The following is a 16186-nucleotide window of genomic DNA, read 5'->3' on the forward strand; positions in this document are numbered from 1 at the left end:
ACCTTTATAAATGTGGTGAATGTGGTGTAGGTCTTCATGGTGACTGATGTCTTGTGAGAGTGATGTACATTGGTTGACCCCCATCTATGTGACAAAGGATCACTCAAGAATGTCAAGTCATAAGACGGCGCTCATGACGTTATCCTATTCCAAGCATTGTGCTCAACTGATCGCTCATAGCTTTTGTTCTTATCAACACTATCAGTGGCCAAGTGTGTGTCATTAACCTGTTAGTGGCAATATGGCTGCCTAATGCACTGTACTCCAGAGCATTACAGAAAAATAGCCAATTTCATGGTTGTGTACTACTAAACTAATTATTTGCTTAAGCTTGAGTTTGCTTGATTGAGTCTATGCTTCACACCCAAGACCATGTGTGTGGTCACGTGTGCAACTGTGACTCAGCTGGGTTTAGTATGCGGAACTCCATCACACGCCAGTCGAGAGCCTAAGTGATGTCATCAAGTGACTCATTTGTAAACAATGTTCTTAGTCAGCTGAGAAATGTGAATATACAACCCTCACCCCCTAGATCGTCACATCCAATATAATAGCAGGAGCACATCCACATTTGTATTTTACGTATTCTGACACTGCACCAAAGTTAAACTATAAACACCAATGTTATCAGAACTGAAGGGACATGAATGAAGTCAGGAGGGACATGAATGAACACTGACAAATGTGCACTTGTGGAGAAGATTTTTTTTATTTGATAAGGGTACAAATAGCAAGGTAAACCACACATGAAAAATAGGCTTGGAGAAGTGTGATGGATAGTGGGAATGGTACAGTTTGGGTGTAGATGCCTTTCCATTGACACAGGGTTTTGGTGCTCTTAAGGTTTCAATGGGGAGCCTGGGAATGTTCCCATGTGTCCCATGTGAAAAGCACATAAGTACAGAGAAAGCACAGCACATACACATACTCACATACACACATGGTAAATACACCACGTTGCACAAAGGTGGTAAACTTCAGTTTTTCAACTACTTTCCTCTGAATCACGCAGGCAGTTGTATCAGACATACAACTACATTATCCTATGAATGAAGGAGTTAAAAGAGTAAAGTTGTTTCTACTATCTGTTTCTTAAGGGTAGTTGCTACTTAAACACTGCACCCAGATGGCAAAAGGACTTCCATAATCTTTCCATCGCCAAAGTTTACAATCGGCTATATTGAAACCTCTGAAACTACACACCTCTGAGATCATAACTGTGCTCTTAAAATGTATGTTGGTGTTCAGTTTGAAAGCAAAATGGACCCGGCCGATTACTTTCGAAGTCAAAGAGTCTCTCACTAGCTATCACTGGCAAACTGACTTACATTTGTGTGTTCTACTCAAGAGTTCGGAATGGGAAGTGTGTACGCTCCTGCTATTAACTTCCTAAGCGAAGTATTACTGATATGGGTAGATGCAGCTTTTCTAACCTGAGAAACAAAACTAACTAACTAGCGCCATTGGTTTGAGAACAAGCAAATGTACTGTTAACAACAGCACAACATAAAATACACCAGTAAAAAAAAAATGTTCAAGTGACATAAACAGTAGTTAAACATGATATATTGCACATACAATAAATAGTTGTTTCCCTTAATTGTAAATAATTCATGAAGACATTTTCAGTCGAGGAATAAAATCTTGTCCACAATTTGTTCATTGGCCCACAGAGGCCCAGAGTAGAGCAGCTCTGTGGTGGCTCAGTGTTTGTGTGCTCTGAAACACATCCAGTGTATATTCCCATAGATACCACAACACACACAGAAATGGTACCGATAAAACAGTGTTTCTACAGCTCAGGGGCCTACACTAAAAAGCTGGTTCAGGAGTAAACCAGATTAAGTTGAGAGGTAAATCATCTAATTGAAGAGCCTGGAGTCCTAATTTTCTTAAGAAGCCCCAGGCACTTCTATTAGGTGATTTCTTGTCTTAACTTAACCTGGTTTACTCCTGAACCAGCGTCTTAGTAGGCCTATACCGCTCAGCCCGTGGTGTTGTAGAGCTCACAAAAACATCCACCTTACCCCACATCACCCCCTCCCCTCCGCTTTCCCCTCCTCCCTCCCCACCACTCTGCAACAGTTCCTCTATGCCCTGCATTTGTGCTCAGGCAGTGGCATAGGCAGCTTCGTACAAATCAGGGTCCTTGTTGTCATCTCCGCCACTGGAGGATCGGCTGCTGAGGTCAGCTACGCCGGACTCAAGGTCACTGCAGGCCGAAAGGTCGTCGTACTCGCCAACGCCAGGAGCCGTCCCGGGGCCGAGGGGCAGAGAGAGGGGTGGAACTTTGCGCTTTGCGCTCTCCGTGCCCGAGTCCTCCACGTAGGGGAAGTAGTCCAGGGGGCTCTCGGCCGTCTCCTCTGGCCCCCCTCCGTTCGGGGCAGGGGGGGCCCGTCTGGGAGTGCCGTCACTGGCTCTGCTCATCTTCTTCACTAGCACCACCTCCACCTTCCTTCCCGTCAGCAAAGCTATTCTCTATGAGGGAGAAAAAAGGCCATACAGCATGTCAGATTAGATGGGGTGTATTGACTGTGATGAGTTCAATGATGAACATGCATACAGTTCAAAACAGAAGCAGATGTAAAGTTATGTAGAACTTTTTCATGTGTCAAAGATGGTCCGATACAAAGCTTCACAGAGAGTGTTATTGTGGAATGAAAGGGGCTTTTAATGTGACACCACACAACTGATGGGAGTCAAACATGAGTCATGATCATGTTTAAGCAAGCTGTTTATACATTATGCAGTTAATCCAACTGTACACTGCAGTGTCCAGCTGTCAATATACTTAAATTTCTCTGCCTATGGACTTACCATGGCAGTCTCTTGCACTGTGAAACTGTGGCAGTGCACAGCACCTTTTAGTCTATGACAGTTTAAATGTATGTTATGCTCAGAATCGTCCCCCTTTGTACTACTCCTGTAACTAAGATGGAAATGTACAGGGTGTATATGTCTGCGTATGTATGCAGGATGCATTTGCAATATTAGATCCAGAGTGTGGTGTGGAACGTTAGTAAACCTCCCTCCCGAAGCCTTATATACACTATCGATAGCACTGAGCTTTCGGACTGGTCATTTAGCTCAGTGGTATTGTGCTGTGCCTCCCATGCCAGAACCGATGTGTTGACTAGGAGGTGGCGAGTTCGAGACCCGAGGGGCGGGCGCGTGCGGAACACCTCAGTTACATATGGCACCTTTGTGAATAAAATACCTGTTTTCTTCGACTACTATGTACAGAAAATAGGTTGGCGTCATAAAGGTCTTTGCAGTCCAATCCAAGTCTCAAATCCACAACATCCTAAACTTTATGGTGTGGGAGACATGCACAACAAAGTGAGCTAAAAAAAAAGAGAAATTACCTCAGACCATAGGAGATCATTTGAGGTGTAGTGCATTAGGTGTATGTTAGTCTGGTTGTATATAGATACGTTTAGGGGTGCATTGGTTTTTCTGAGTTTCTGTCATTATGTCATTTTCCTTATTTGAACTCTTTGGTGTGTGTGTGTGTGTGTGTGTGTGTGTGTGTGTGTGTGTGTGTGTGTGTGTGTGTGTGTGTGTGTGTGTGTGTGTGTGTGTGTGTGTGTGTGTGTGGGGAGCCTCTTCATATGGAAACGCAAGTGCCAGCTTTATCCTTAAAACACTATGAACAGAAGATTCTAGTGCTGTATAAGACTCCTTTAAGAAAACTTTGGGTTGTGCCATGATAAATGTATATCTGTCAATCCAAAAAGTAAAATGTGTGTGTGTGTGCGTGAGTGAGCGGCGCTGGTGTATGCCTTGTTGCGTGGGCGAGGGCGAGCGGGCCGTCCCTCCCGGTACCTCCTGGTGTGTGTGTGTGTGTGTGTGTGTGTGTGTGTGTGTGTGTGTGTGTGTGTGTGTGTGTGTGTGTGTGTGTGTGTGTGTGTGTGTGTGTGTGTGTGTGTGTAAGCGGAGCTGGTGTATGCCTTGTTGGGTGGGCGTGGGCGAGCGGGCCGTCCCTCCCGGTACCTCCTGGTGGGTGGTCAGCTCCTCCTCCAGCTGCTGCGTCTCCTCGCGCACCGCGGACAGACACTCGGCCGCCGACTGGCGCGCCACCACCGCGGCCACCTTCTCCGCCCGGTTATACATGCTCTTCCAAAACCTTCAATCAATCACCACCACCGCCGCCATTTGCCATGTGCAAGAGACGCACGAGCAGGACGGAGACATAGATGCATAGGTAGACAGAGAGAAGGACGAGGAGTGCACAGACGGCAAAACGCAGACAACACACAAAACGATACAAAAAAAAAAGAAAAAAACATTTCAGTCAGTTTAATTAACAATTTACAGAAGTGAACCTATAGTCCTTTGCAATAAACAGTGCAACCAATGACATACAACAAACACGTTATTAAGTAGATTATGTCGTTAAGTGTTTTCTGTGCAGGGCCTATACTACCCAAGATGTTTAGGGTCTAATAGCCACATGGCTTTGCATTTGCTAGGCTAAACAGGGCTCACACATTGGCTAAATCAAATGCCCCCTCGTCTTCTTAACAAATAAAATTACTAGGCTCCCCTCCCAATGATTGGTTGTCTTGTTTAGACGTGCTTGTTTAACCACACCATCGGTGCTATCAATAACCCGGTCCCTCACCTTAACCGATTCTCAGACCAACAGTATCTGTGTTCATGAGCCAAGTCTTGGGAGTCGCATCATGAGTACTGTGGGTTGCCAAGCTACAGTATGTCTTGTATCCATCAGGCTTGTACGAAATTCCGAATGGAAAGCATTTCAATTCAAAATAATGCCATAATATGAACACTAGGTGGTGCCATTACCTTGAATTTCTTTGAATTTAATCTACACCACCCATTGAAAGTACATAGAACAACACCACCTAGTGTTCGTATCATGGCATTACTTTGAATTGAAATTCTTCCCATTCGGAATTTCGTACAAGCCTGGTATCCATGTATCTACGTAAGCTGTCAGACACCTTAATTTCCTTCGGGATTAATAAAAGTACTCTACTCTACTCTACTGATTATGCGCCATGATACAGTGGATAAGCCACACACTACAGTGGGGATGGAGAACTGCTGTGAAGAGACAGATTGAACTCTGAACTCACAGCTTGATATTGTACTCATTAGCTACATTTCAGTTTGAAAGCAGAAAATTGTGATGAGCATTAAAACACTGTGTGGGTTCTTGAAATCATATTCGTATATACTGTAGTGTAGCATCAATATTCACTCTGCGCACAAAGTTATCAGTGAATGAACACATCTGCTTGAGTTGTGTTGGCTGGGTTTGCTGAAGGTTTGCTGGGGTGTGGGGCTGAGGTGCACTCACTTGAAGCAGTAAGGGGAGTTGACGGGGCGCAGCACCCCCTGGGTCTGGGTGGGGTCGTCCCGGTAGAGGGGATTGAGGAACTCTGCACGCTGCTCCCACAGCACAGGCCACACCGAGTGGGTTCGCTCTCGAAGTCTAGGATTCACAAGCAGTTCAAAATCAACCTGGCTGATCAAATATGTCTGCTTTAAAAGGTGCTCTGTGTAGATTTGTGGCCAGAATGGGTACTGCAACTATGCTGCTCATAGAAACTGTGCTGCCTATTACCAAATTTGATAATTCCATAAATATTCACTGAATAATAAACCAATAATTACTAGTGTAACCAAAGGACAGTAAGTTTTGCAGCTAAAAATGTTTCTGGAAATTCAAAATGGCGGCCCATAGAGAAGATTCCTCTTTTCATGTATGAAAAGGGCAATTTTCCCAGTCATAATGAATACTTAGTGTTCATGAAAAAGGTAACATTAGTGAATGGGCAGCATGAATTCTGGAAATAAACTACTAAAAATATTACAGAGTGCACCTTTAACACAAATGATACAGTCCTCTGCACAATGCATTGCCACTGCTGACAGCAAAGTTTCCTTCCCATGGTGGTGTATCTAGCAAAGTTTATGCAAAGTTTTGCAACCAGAAATAAACCAGCTCTACAACTTCATGCATCTCTCTAAAATTGAACAATTGAACTGTAATATCTTGCACAGAGTAGATGGGTCAAAAGAGGCATTGTCATTCAGTGTAACGGATACCTTCTGCTGAGTGTAACGGTAAAAAAACGTGATCTTTAAATTGTTTTGTGAATGGATAACAGCCGTGGCTTTCATGAATTCACTGGAAAAATAAATAAATAAAAAGAGTCATGTTTTTTACAGTTACAGTCAGCAGAAGGTATCCGTTACACTGAATGACAATTTCATTTTGCACGTCTTTGACCCAGGTGCATCCAGAGATGATAGTCTTAAATGTGTATGTAATAGGCCATATCCAGTGAAACAGGAGTGTTATCACAGTGGGAGCTAATTTCGTTGCTTATTGAAGACCCTGTGATACCCAAATGTCAGGTCTAAAAACCTTTTAACTGGCACCAGCCAAAGGATGCAATTGATATCATGACACTCCCTGTGATGATGTGGTTCAGGAGAGGAAGATCCCACTGGTGGATCGAAACGTTGCCGTTTGTATTGTGAAATAACGTTTTTATTTTTGGAGCTCATGCCCAGTGTGCGGACCACTTCATCACACTGTCTACCGCTTTTGTCTGGCACCTGGATAACTGTTTTGGGGATGTGCGCACCCCAACCTCCAAAACATCATGACACTCCCTGCCAGACAGATCCTGGCAGATCGTTACATTACATTACACTTAGCTGACGCATTCATTTACTCAAAGCAACTTACAACTATTATTTTTCAGGGTGTTGGTAACAGTCCCTGGAGCAATGTGGGGTTAGGTGCCTTGCTCAAGGGCACTTCAGCCATGGATGGAGATGTAGGGAGAGGTCAGGGGGGATTAGAACCGGCAACCCCGATTGAAAGACCAACTCTCTAACCACAAGGCCACGGCTGCCCCAGATCATCAGTCAGGCATCTGTGTCTGTGCCTCGCTGCGTGCTCACCTGAGATCCCTTCTCTCCTTCTGGCAGTTGCCCAGGAAGTTGCCATACTGGCAGGAGTGCACGTGCATGTGCAGCTGTATCAGGAAGCGCTCGTTGAACTCAAAGGCACAGGGGAACTGCTCCATCAGCTGCCACACGCACTCCAGGAACTGGTCAATGACCGGGGACACCTCCTTAGGGTCGCCCTCCAAATGGGCATACCTGGAAAGCACGAGGTTTCTCTTAGTTCTAGAAAATGCTATTCCACTTTTTTTTATAATTTGTTTACTATACGTTTGTGTGTAAATATTGTATAATGTATACTATACTAATGTATACTATTGTATAATAGCAATGTTTAGGTAATCTTAAAGCCTACTACTGTATGTTTTCTTAGCACAGTTTTCAATGCTTAATTGGAGGGATTTTTTCAAGACATAAAAACATAGTCATTCAAAGATGTTCTGATGATTTTTTGTGGTAGGCCAAAGTATGTACGTATGAAATGTACAGAATGGAAAACAGAGAAATTCTGTACCTGTGAGAAAACTTGTGCCCAAACGACACCCAGTCCTTTTCGATGAGGACCTTTAAGAGCACAAAAAAACATGATGGTGTAAATAGGCAAATCAGCTGAGTCATGTGAGAGGAAGTTGCATTGTTCTAGAACTACTTGATCTGTAATAGAGAATATGATTCCGACATCATATGAGCTGATGTTGATGTTGTGTTTGTTGGCTGAGGTAGTGTACTTGGCAACATGGTTTTAACTGTGGGTGTGTGTGTGTGTGTGTGTGTGTGCGTGCGTGCGTGTCTGCACGCTTACGTGTGTGTGTGTGTGTGTGTGTGTGTGTGTGTGTGTGTGTGTGTGTGTGTGTGTGTGTGTGTTTCTGTTTTTGAGCAGGAAAGAGAATGAGCATCACCATGAATCCTTTGAGGGTGCGATAGTGTGGCTCCAGCAGGAGACTGGCCACTGAGCAGGCCTGTGCAGTGCGATCCCACCCATCAGAACAGTGCACCAGCACACTGACGCCTTCTTCAGATATTGCCTATACACACACACACACACACACACACACACACACAAACACACACACACACACATACACACAGAGTGGTAAGAAAACGGTATACCAACAATCAAGTTCTGCAATCAAGTTTTGCAGAAAGATTGCATCATGTACGTAAAGCATTCACATGCTTGATTGTACAATCTCCTCATGACTAGTAACAAACCAGCCTTGTTTTGAAAAGCGAAGGAAAAGAGAACGCTTTTTTGACTCATACCTTTGCTATGAAGATGCCAGCATCCAGGACAGCCTTGATGTGCTTGAGCCAACCAGAGTTCTCCAGGCCCCAGAGGAAATCCCCCATGGAAGGCGACCTGATCTCTCCCACTGTAATAATACCAACAACAACCCTGGGGTGAATTTCTCGAAGTTGCTTACTACATTAGCTACTTCGTTGCTTTCATTGCATTTTCCCATTGGCAACTACCAAAGTTGCTAACAGGCTAACAACTTCCCTTTTGAGAAACTCACCCCTGGGCGTAGCATAGCATAGCATCGCTACATTCAGGCACATTTTTGAATTATGAATAGCAAGCATGCCCTGTTGTGCGACTGTCATTACAACCATTTTCAAGGGAGACTGTACACACATGCAGTACAGATGCGGACATTTGAAGAATGAATGGCAGGGGAAGGTACTCCGCACATGCAGTATCTATAATAAATGGACATAATCAGAAGGAACTTACTGTCGACAATTTTCTGTTGGCTATTTCTCATGACATGGATGTTTTCAATGCCTATGAACTGCAATTTTATGTTGGTATAGTGATCCTCGTTTTCATAGCCTTTTCCTGCGGCACGATTGGCCATTGCATTCAGCTGTAAAGAACAAGAAATTTTACATTATTCACAATACATTGATTTTCACACATACGCATGCACGCACACACACACACACACACACACACACCGACACACACACACACACACACACACACACACACACACACACACACACACACACACACACACACACACACACACACACACACACACACACACACACACACACACACACACACATTATATCAAAAGTTTCTCTGACACCTTTGGCCTTGTGTCCACCACATACATGAACTCGCTGGCTGGGTTGGACTTCATGATGGCCTGGATCATTTGCTCGTCTTCTGAGGAGCGAGCACTGAAGCCAGACAGAGGCTGACTACTGCGACAGATGGAGGCCTGGTGAAGAGACACACAACCAGAGTAATACATTAAATCAGGGGTGAGGAACCATTTTCATTCGAGGGGCCACTTCAAGTTTTATGAAGTCCTCCAAGGGGCGTGCTAGGAACACAAACCAGGATTTCCCCTCTACTCTTTAGGCTTATATAGAAGCCGACCACCTTGTAAGGTGACCTCACCTTCGGACCCCACCTTCATTAGGTTACCTGAAAATATAACTTGAAGTGATACTGTCCCATTTTTGGAAATAAGCTTATTTTACACCTCCCCTTGAGTTAGCTGATTAGGTTTTACCTTTCTCCTGCACTTTCAACTGTTCTCCGAGTATGGCAGTGCAAATTTTAGCTCCAAGCTAGCAGTTAACAGGAGGTAAAATTTGCACTGCCATACTCGGAGAACGGTTGAAAGTGCAGGAGAAAGGTAAAACCCAATCAGCTAACTCAAGGGGAGGTGTAAAATAAGCTTATTTCCAGAAATGGGACAGTATCACTTTGGTTATTGCAACTGCATAACATTAAAATTACATCAGGGCCGGATAAGACTGCCTGAAGGGCCTTAAAGGCCCTCAAGACATTGGTTCCCCACTCCTGCATTAAATTATGTACAATATCAAAGCTTCCCTCTGGCATACCTATGTACAGTTCAGTGCCTTGTCCAACCATGATATGGTACTGTATAGTACTGTGTTAACGTAATGATGAAACGCATCAATTAAAGCATCAGCCCTTACACTGGTCATAAGCCAAGCTCTGATTGAAATACAGATCCAATGAGACAGAAGGGGCAAGGGCATTTCGCCTGGGTCACTGCCGTGATCTCGGACCATGAAACCAGTCTGGTCTGAGAGGATATGCAGGTTGTTACTGCATAAATCATATGCATCACAGCCCCTGAAGCTAAACATTAACTGCCCGCTCTCACACACAAAAAGCAGAGCTGTAATGCTTGGAGTGACTTATTGTCCCCGTTGTCTACCACCGTCTTCACACCACAAGAACACGTGCCTGGCCATGACACTGCTGTTATTTTTCAATACTGTCATATTACATCTAATGGGGAAACACTGGGCATGAGTCAGCAAGATCTGCTGGGCACACCATAACGGACACACTGTCAGCTACTGTAGCTTACGCTGACCTGCAATGATCGGTCAGTCATAGATCACATATACAATGCTGTCACTTATCCGGGCAAATTTGGTTTATTGAAAATAGTGATGTCCAATGGGAAAAAGGTAGCTTTCTGCAGTTATCTACACTGCCATTTCACGACAAGCGTTGTATGTGTTGAATAAGCTACTCTTAACTCTTACACTTGTTGAAGCTCTGCTTATGAACATAGTTTCACACAGGAGATGAGTCTTCTCTGGATAAGGATTTAAAGGTCAAAATACCCCTTACACATTTGTCACAATTACAGACATAAAATACACACTACTATAGATCAGTGTCCTCTGTCTTAAATATTGAGGCAATGAGCTATTAGTTACAATGTGTTCAAAATAATTTCCCCATTTTTTAACACAACCACAAATACCACATACTGTACGTACACAAGGACTGTTTTACGGAGACTATATCCACCTCTTTATAGAAAATCATCACCAGCACACCAGCAAAATAGTGTGGCCAACAGCAGCATTGCTTATGGATATACAGTACAGTAATTCGGCTAAGAAAATCCCACTTGTGAGGTTCAACTTACACTGTTATCTCTGTGGTAGTAGGAGAGGACAGGGAATCTTCCTCTGCTTCTGAACTTGGCACTGCCCACAATAATGGGAGGTGTGGCCGACTTTGGCACAAACAGGTCAGCGGGATAAGTGTCACAAACCTGCCAGACAGAATAAAACATTAGAGATTAAAGAATGAAAACACATAACACCCATGATAGCACAGTCATATGTACAGTATCATTGTTAATATCAGCTAAATGCTGATTGAGAAGTCCAATGTCACTAGAACATCTAGTGCCACTAGAACATTTAGTTTACACATTTTTGCAACCTCTAATATCATCTTTCATCACAATTATTATTGTCCTCAAAAGACCCCATGTGAAGTTTGGGACCCTTCTGCTTCTTTTCCACTGCTGCTTTTCTAGTAGGCCTACAGCTTGACACAGTGCGACTTGGCCGCCACTTTTTGCTTTACGATCGAGATGTGTCATTCCTATTTGAAAAGCAAAAAGTGGCGGCCGACTCGCGCTGTAAGCCTACCAGAAAAACGGCACTGGAAAAGAGGCATTGGATCCAACCTTATCAACATCCCCCACCTTACACAAAGGACTGAAGAGATGACCACTAGTAACAATCACTACACTGAATACACTCACAGTTTATTGCTACTCTGCAGTGCTGATGTGACCTTGATGTGCTTTTGCCACGCCTCCTTTGATAAGGTACAGTATAACACAAAACGATATTAGCCATGTGAGAAATCACTGTATGTTACTTATGCTGCTATGTAAAAAATAAAAAATAAGAAAAAGAAAAGAAGAACCCGAGTGCGATCCACTTTCTCACCTCCTAAGAGATCACTGTATGAAATACATTTTAACCCATTGATGCCTGATGTTGCGTTGCGCAACATTGGCCCTGTTACCTGGCGCTGCATTACGCAACATTCAGGCTCATGAGATGAGACAACTTTATTAAAAATCTCTGTTTGTTTGAGATAAATGAACACATTCTAATGAAAGATGATGGTCTTAGCGTTTAAATGTAACTTAGAGCATATTTGTATGTGCTTCAGAAGCCGAGATATTTAGGTTTTTATAAGCAGAGGGCAGCTTTTCTTAATAAGGGCTCAAGCATTCAGCACCCTTTTTTGCAAGTACCTTAGGCATCAATGGGTTAAGTCAAATAGACATATGTGAGGTGTTGGTGCACGGTTCGTCCCCTTCAGGGACGCGATCCTGCCACCTCGTCAACTACATCAGTTCGCCACAAGACCGCTGAGCTAGAGTCGGTCTGATAGCTCAACGCTACCGCACTATATTGAGGCTTCGGGAGGGAGGTTTACTAACGTTCCTCACTCTGCTTATTGGCCTCCATTACACTTACACACTGAGGGGCAGGTGCAGTTACAGTACATCCCACACAGTCTCTATTTACAAACCTGCCAGGCTGTGGATCAAGGGCACGCTTTACACTTCTTCTCAAAGAATAATAGGTCAAATATGGCACAGATGGGTCCTCACCCGGTATTCACAGTTGGCAGGGGTTGGACACCAGAGGTTGCTCGGGATTCCCATTCGCCCATACTCGGCTCGTAGGTCTATGAAGCTCCAGGCCTCCTCCCTCTCCTCTTTGTTCACGTTGGGGTGATAGGAGAAGCACGACAGCTCAGTGTATCTCTCTAAGCACAAAATACAGAGAAGTGTGAGTCTACACAAAACAGGGGCACAGTATTTGTTTAAGAACAGGCGGATTCCAGGGCAAACTGTCCTGAATTGTTCTAAATACATTTCTAAAAAGCACCTGGTCTGGACAGCCGCATCAGAGAAGCCTGCACATCCAAACAGTCCTTCTCCTGAGGGATGAGGAAATTGTACACCTGGAAGTTCTTGCAACGAATGATCAACGGACTGCCAGAAGGGTTGGTGGGTGGGCGCTCGATATTGCATACCAAACTGTGCAACACCTGTAAACACAGAGTTTGACATCATCTGGTTTAGCATCTTCCATCTGGTTGACTTTTTTTCTTTCTGTAGTTTTGATAGATTAGTTTAATAGAATAGAATAGAATAGAATAGAATAGAATAGAATAGAATAGAATAGGATTTCAAAGTCAGAAATGTAAGGAAACAGCTTATGGGCCTGGGCCCTGTTCAATATGTCCTACCCATGTTTCCTTGCGAGCCTCTGTGTTCTCAACGAAGATGCTGTGCGTGGATGAAAGATACAGTGTCCCCGCTGTTGACTTCCGGGGGGTCACTCTGTCGAACAGTCTTACATTTTCGACCTTTACAAAATGATGAAAAAAAATTAATGGATATTGAGTCTTCCAATTACTTGTACCATTTCATCGACAATTTTCTAAACATTTGGCGAGGTGTAGCGTACGTCAATAAAAGACTGACATAGCCTAAAGGAAGAACAGTTGGCGTGAATGGCGTATTTCCCATGGTTAGCTTGAGATCCTCTCCGAAATCATTCTTGTACGGATGGTTTCACGTATCGTTTGGTCACAGCCAATATAAAGCCACATCATTTGACCAACTTCCTCTCTCGCTGGCACAGATGTTTCGCCATAACCAGCAGGCACTTGCCGTGCGTCCCATAGCCACGTTACTAAATGGTCCGTGTGCATAGAAAAAGATCGTTGACCATGCAATGAAATAGGCTATTTGTGCACAGAACGACGGTAACAATGCGGTGCGTAGATGCGGTGCGTGGATGTACCGCTGCGGCTCACGACAGGCAAAACACGGAAAAGGCGCACCACCTCGCGCATTAATAGTCCACATCGTTTTGATATAATCCTTATCTGCGAAGCGCAGTCCGGGTTGTTTTTTCAACAGTGGGCACATATTGTAGGCTAGTTCTATACGTTAACGCATTTGGTTTGCTTACCTTGGGCGTCCTGATATGCTCCATTCTGGAACGGAGCAGCCAAATGATGTGCCGAGAAAATCGTTTTCAACCTTCTCAGAAGACACACGATATTTTTTGCAGGACACAAATACACTCCATGTTCACAATGGGGTTACTGATGGACTGTCCCGCAGGTAGTCCACACCATCATCCATCGTTGTATGCGAGGCGGTGCGAGAGGATATTCACCCAGCACTCACCACCAGCCCTTCTCTACGGATGACAACAACACGTATATCGTATTCGTGGAGATCATTTCGCACGATCAGCGCCTGCGCATACGGAGCCCCGCAAGGGTCAGGTGGGAGAACAGGGAATAAACCATTCCCTCGGATTACTAATCTGTGGTTTTGTTAATGGTGCGCAATGGACTGCCCAACAATCTGTGCCCATGGGCATTGATTGCAGTCCGCCACCACCCACAGACAGCTTTTACGCATGTATCAGCAGATTGACAACTTCCCACAGCGTCAGACTATAACTGAATTAAAACATGAATGAAACACTTTATTACCAGAGGTTATAAATGCTGTCCATAGAGGCCACTGTCGATGATTAAAATTTGCTGACAAATTTTCCAAAAGATTGGCTACGTTTTCCAAAAAGATTCAGCATTCCTGATGTCATGTCACAGATGGTTCCACAGCTCAGGGCTTGAGGTTACGCCTTTTGGTTCACATCTGTTCAATAGGACATGGGGGAGTCTTGGATAGAAGATCTGAGGGGACATGGTAAATTACATAGGGGATGAATAACACAGGAGGGTCAACAGGGTGTGGGCATAGGGCCGATGATGACAGCTTTGGCCAGGCCAGGACAAAGTGGCCTGAAAGTGCCCCCCAGCCCAATACATACAATGTAATAAGGACCAAATTCTGGGGGGCCTCTCTCCCTGAGCCCGGGACAAATGTCCCCTTTGCCCTCCCCCCTGTCAGCACCCCTGTGTGGGCAACAACATACTATGATTATAAAAATATTCTGGTAATAAAACAGATATTGTACATGTATCAAGAACAGTTCCATGAATTGTCCTGTAGGCTATTCCCTGACACTTGCATTTTGTTATTGGTACACTCATTGGTTACACTTACACTTACTTACTTCTTACTGTGTCTCTGTTTCAACACATGGTTTTGAAATGCTGTTTCTCTTATGTAGGCTATTATTTTGACTATATAACTGAATCAGCGTCTGAATTTGAAAATGAAATGCAGAATTTTCGTTCTTTGGATAATGTCTAGGTCTGCTTTTGAACTGCATTACAAAGCATTTACTGTAGATGGCGGTAGTCCTTTGGTAAGTGTTTCCCAGTCCCAGAGCGCATCGACAGGAATTTCAAAGTGCCATCAGAGTCAGGTTTTTAAAAGACATACTGCCCATAAATGTTCTCAATAAAGATGTCATAAGTATAAAAAAATAGACTCACATTGTTTTTTGTGTGTCAGAATTAGTAAAATAAAGCCTATTGATGCATTGCTTGACTGGTGGATTGATTTGTTGGTTGAATTTGTCATACATACCTTGCACATTGCCTTTAGCTCATATTATTAGTTTTTCAAATTTTATGTAACATGTTTTGTTAAAATGTAAATGTTTGGTTGCCTTCTCTCTCTCTGCATCTAGTAGCCTACCATTTAGATTGTATGTAGCCCTTTCATACGGATTGGATCCCATTCACTTTTTACTGAAAAAGCTTAACTACATCACAGCAACATTGCAATGACATTGCAATGCAGAGTTTTAAGTAACAGGTTGGGGCATGGTCCTTACCATTGCAGTGCATGTAAAGGTGGTCTAATAAAAGGAAAATCCTGTGTCATTAGCTTACTTTTTCCAGCCACTTTCCAGCCAATTCAGGGAATCAGCAAATTTATCCTGTCATAATGAATTCGTGAATGAGGAGTGAATGAGGAATCTGCAAGAAAGAGCATACACTTTCTTAACCTGTGGTTGCCAAGGTTAAAATATATATATATATATATATATTGAGACAGGCTAGCCCATCGTGCTTGTTGTGTTATGAATGGCCAAGTATAGCTATTCTTTGTGAAGCATGATCTAATTGCACATGTAGCTTGTTCTGCAATCAGTTCAAAATTACGTTTGACCTGCAGCCTAAACGTTTACAGACAACACACCTTGCTCAAACACATGCGCACACAGAGGCGTCCAATCTATTATGTCACTGGCAGTTTAACAGAATTTTACCTCTGTTGTGGATAGATACCATGGCAGCCTGTTATGTTTGTGTCTCCGTTGTTAAATACTATCAGACTGGAGAGAGATCTGAACTCACTTAGCTTTTCTGTAGAGTCCAGAGTCCAGCCATATAGGCCTATATGTGACTCGTTCCACATGTGACTGAATTGTGCCAGTTAATGAAACATTATAAGACATAGCCTACTAG

General features: G+C 43.6%; 1 protein-coding gene across 1 annotated transcript; it reads right to left on the reverse strand.

The window, feature by feature from the left end:
• Window positions 1-685: 685 nt before the first annotated feature.
• Window positions 686-13995, reverse strand: mtmr7b (myotubularin related protein 7b). Its single transcript, XM_063218689.1, has 14 exons — window positions 13759-13995; window positions 13028-13147; window positions 12664-12826; window positions 12384-12541; window positions 10887-11015; window positions 9045-9179; window positions 8684-8816; window positions 8212-8321; window positions 7848-7973; window positions 7463-7512; window positions 6946-7146; window positions 5327-5461; window positions 3994-4126; window positions 686-2478 (listed from the first exon to the last, which is right to left on the reverse strand). Exons 1-14 carry the CDS (start codon window positions 13780-13782, stop codon window positions 2110-2112), a joined length of 1986 nt encoding a protein of 661 aa, XP_063074759.1. The 5' UTR covers window positions 13783-13995; the 3' UTR covers window positions 686-2109.
• Window positions 13996-16186: the final 2191 nt, after the last annotated feature.

This window comes from Engraulis encrasicolus, chromosome 16, assembly GCF_034702125.1.
Source record: "Engraulis encrasicolus isolate BLACKSEA-1 chromosome 16, IST_EnEncr_1.0, whole genome shotgun sequence".
Classification (NCBI taxonomy): domain Eukaryota; kingdom Metazoa; phylum Chordata; class Actinopteri; order Clupeiformes; family Engraulidae; genus Engraulis; species Engraulis encrasicolus.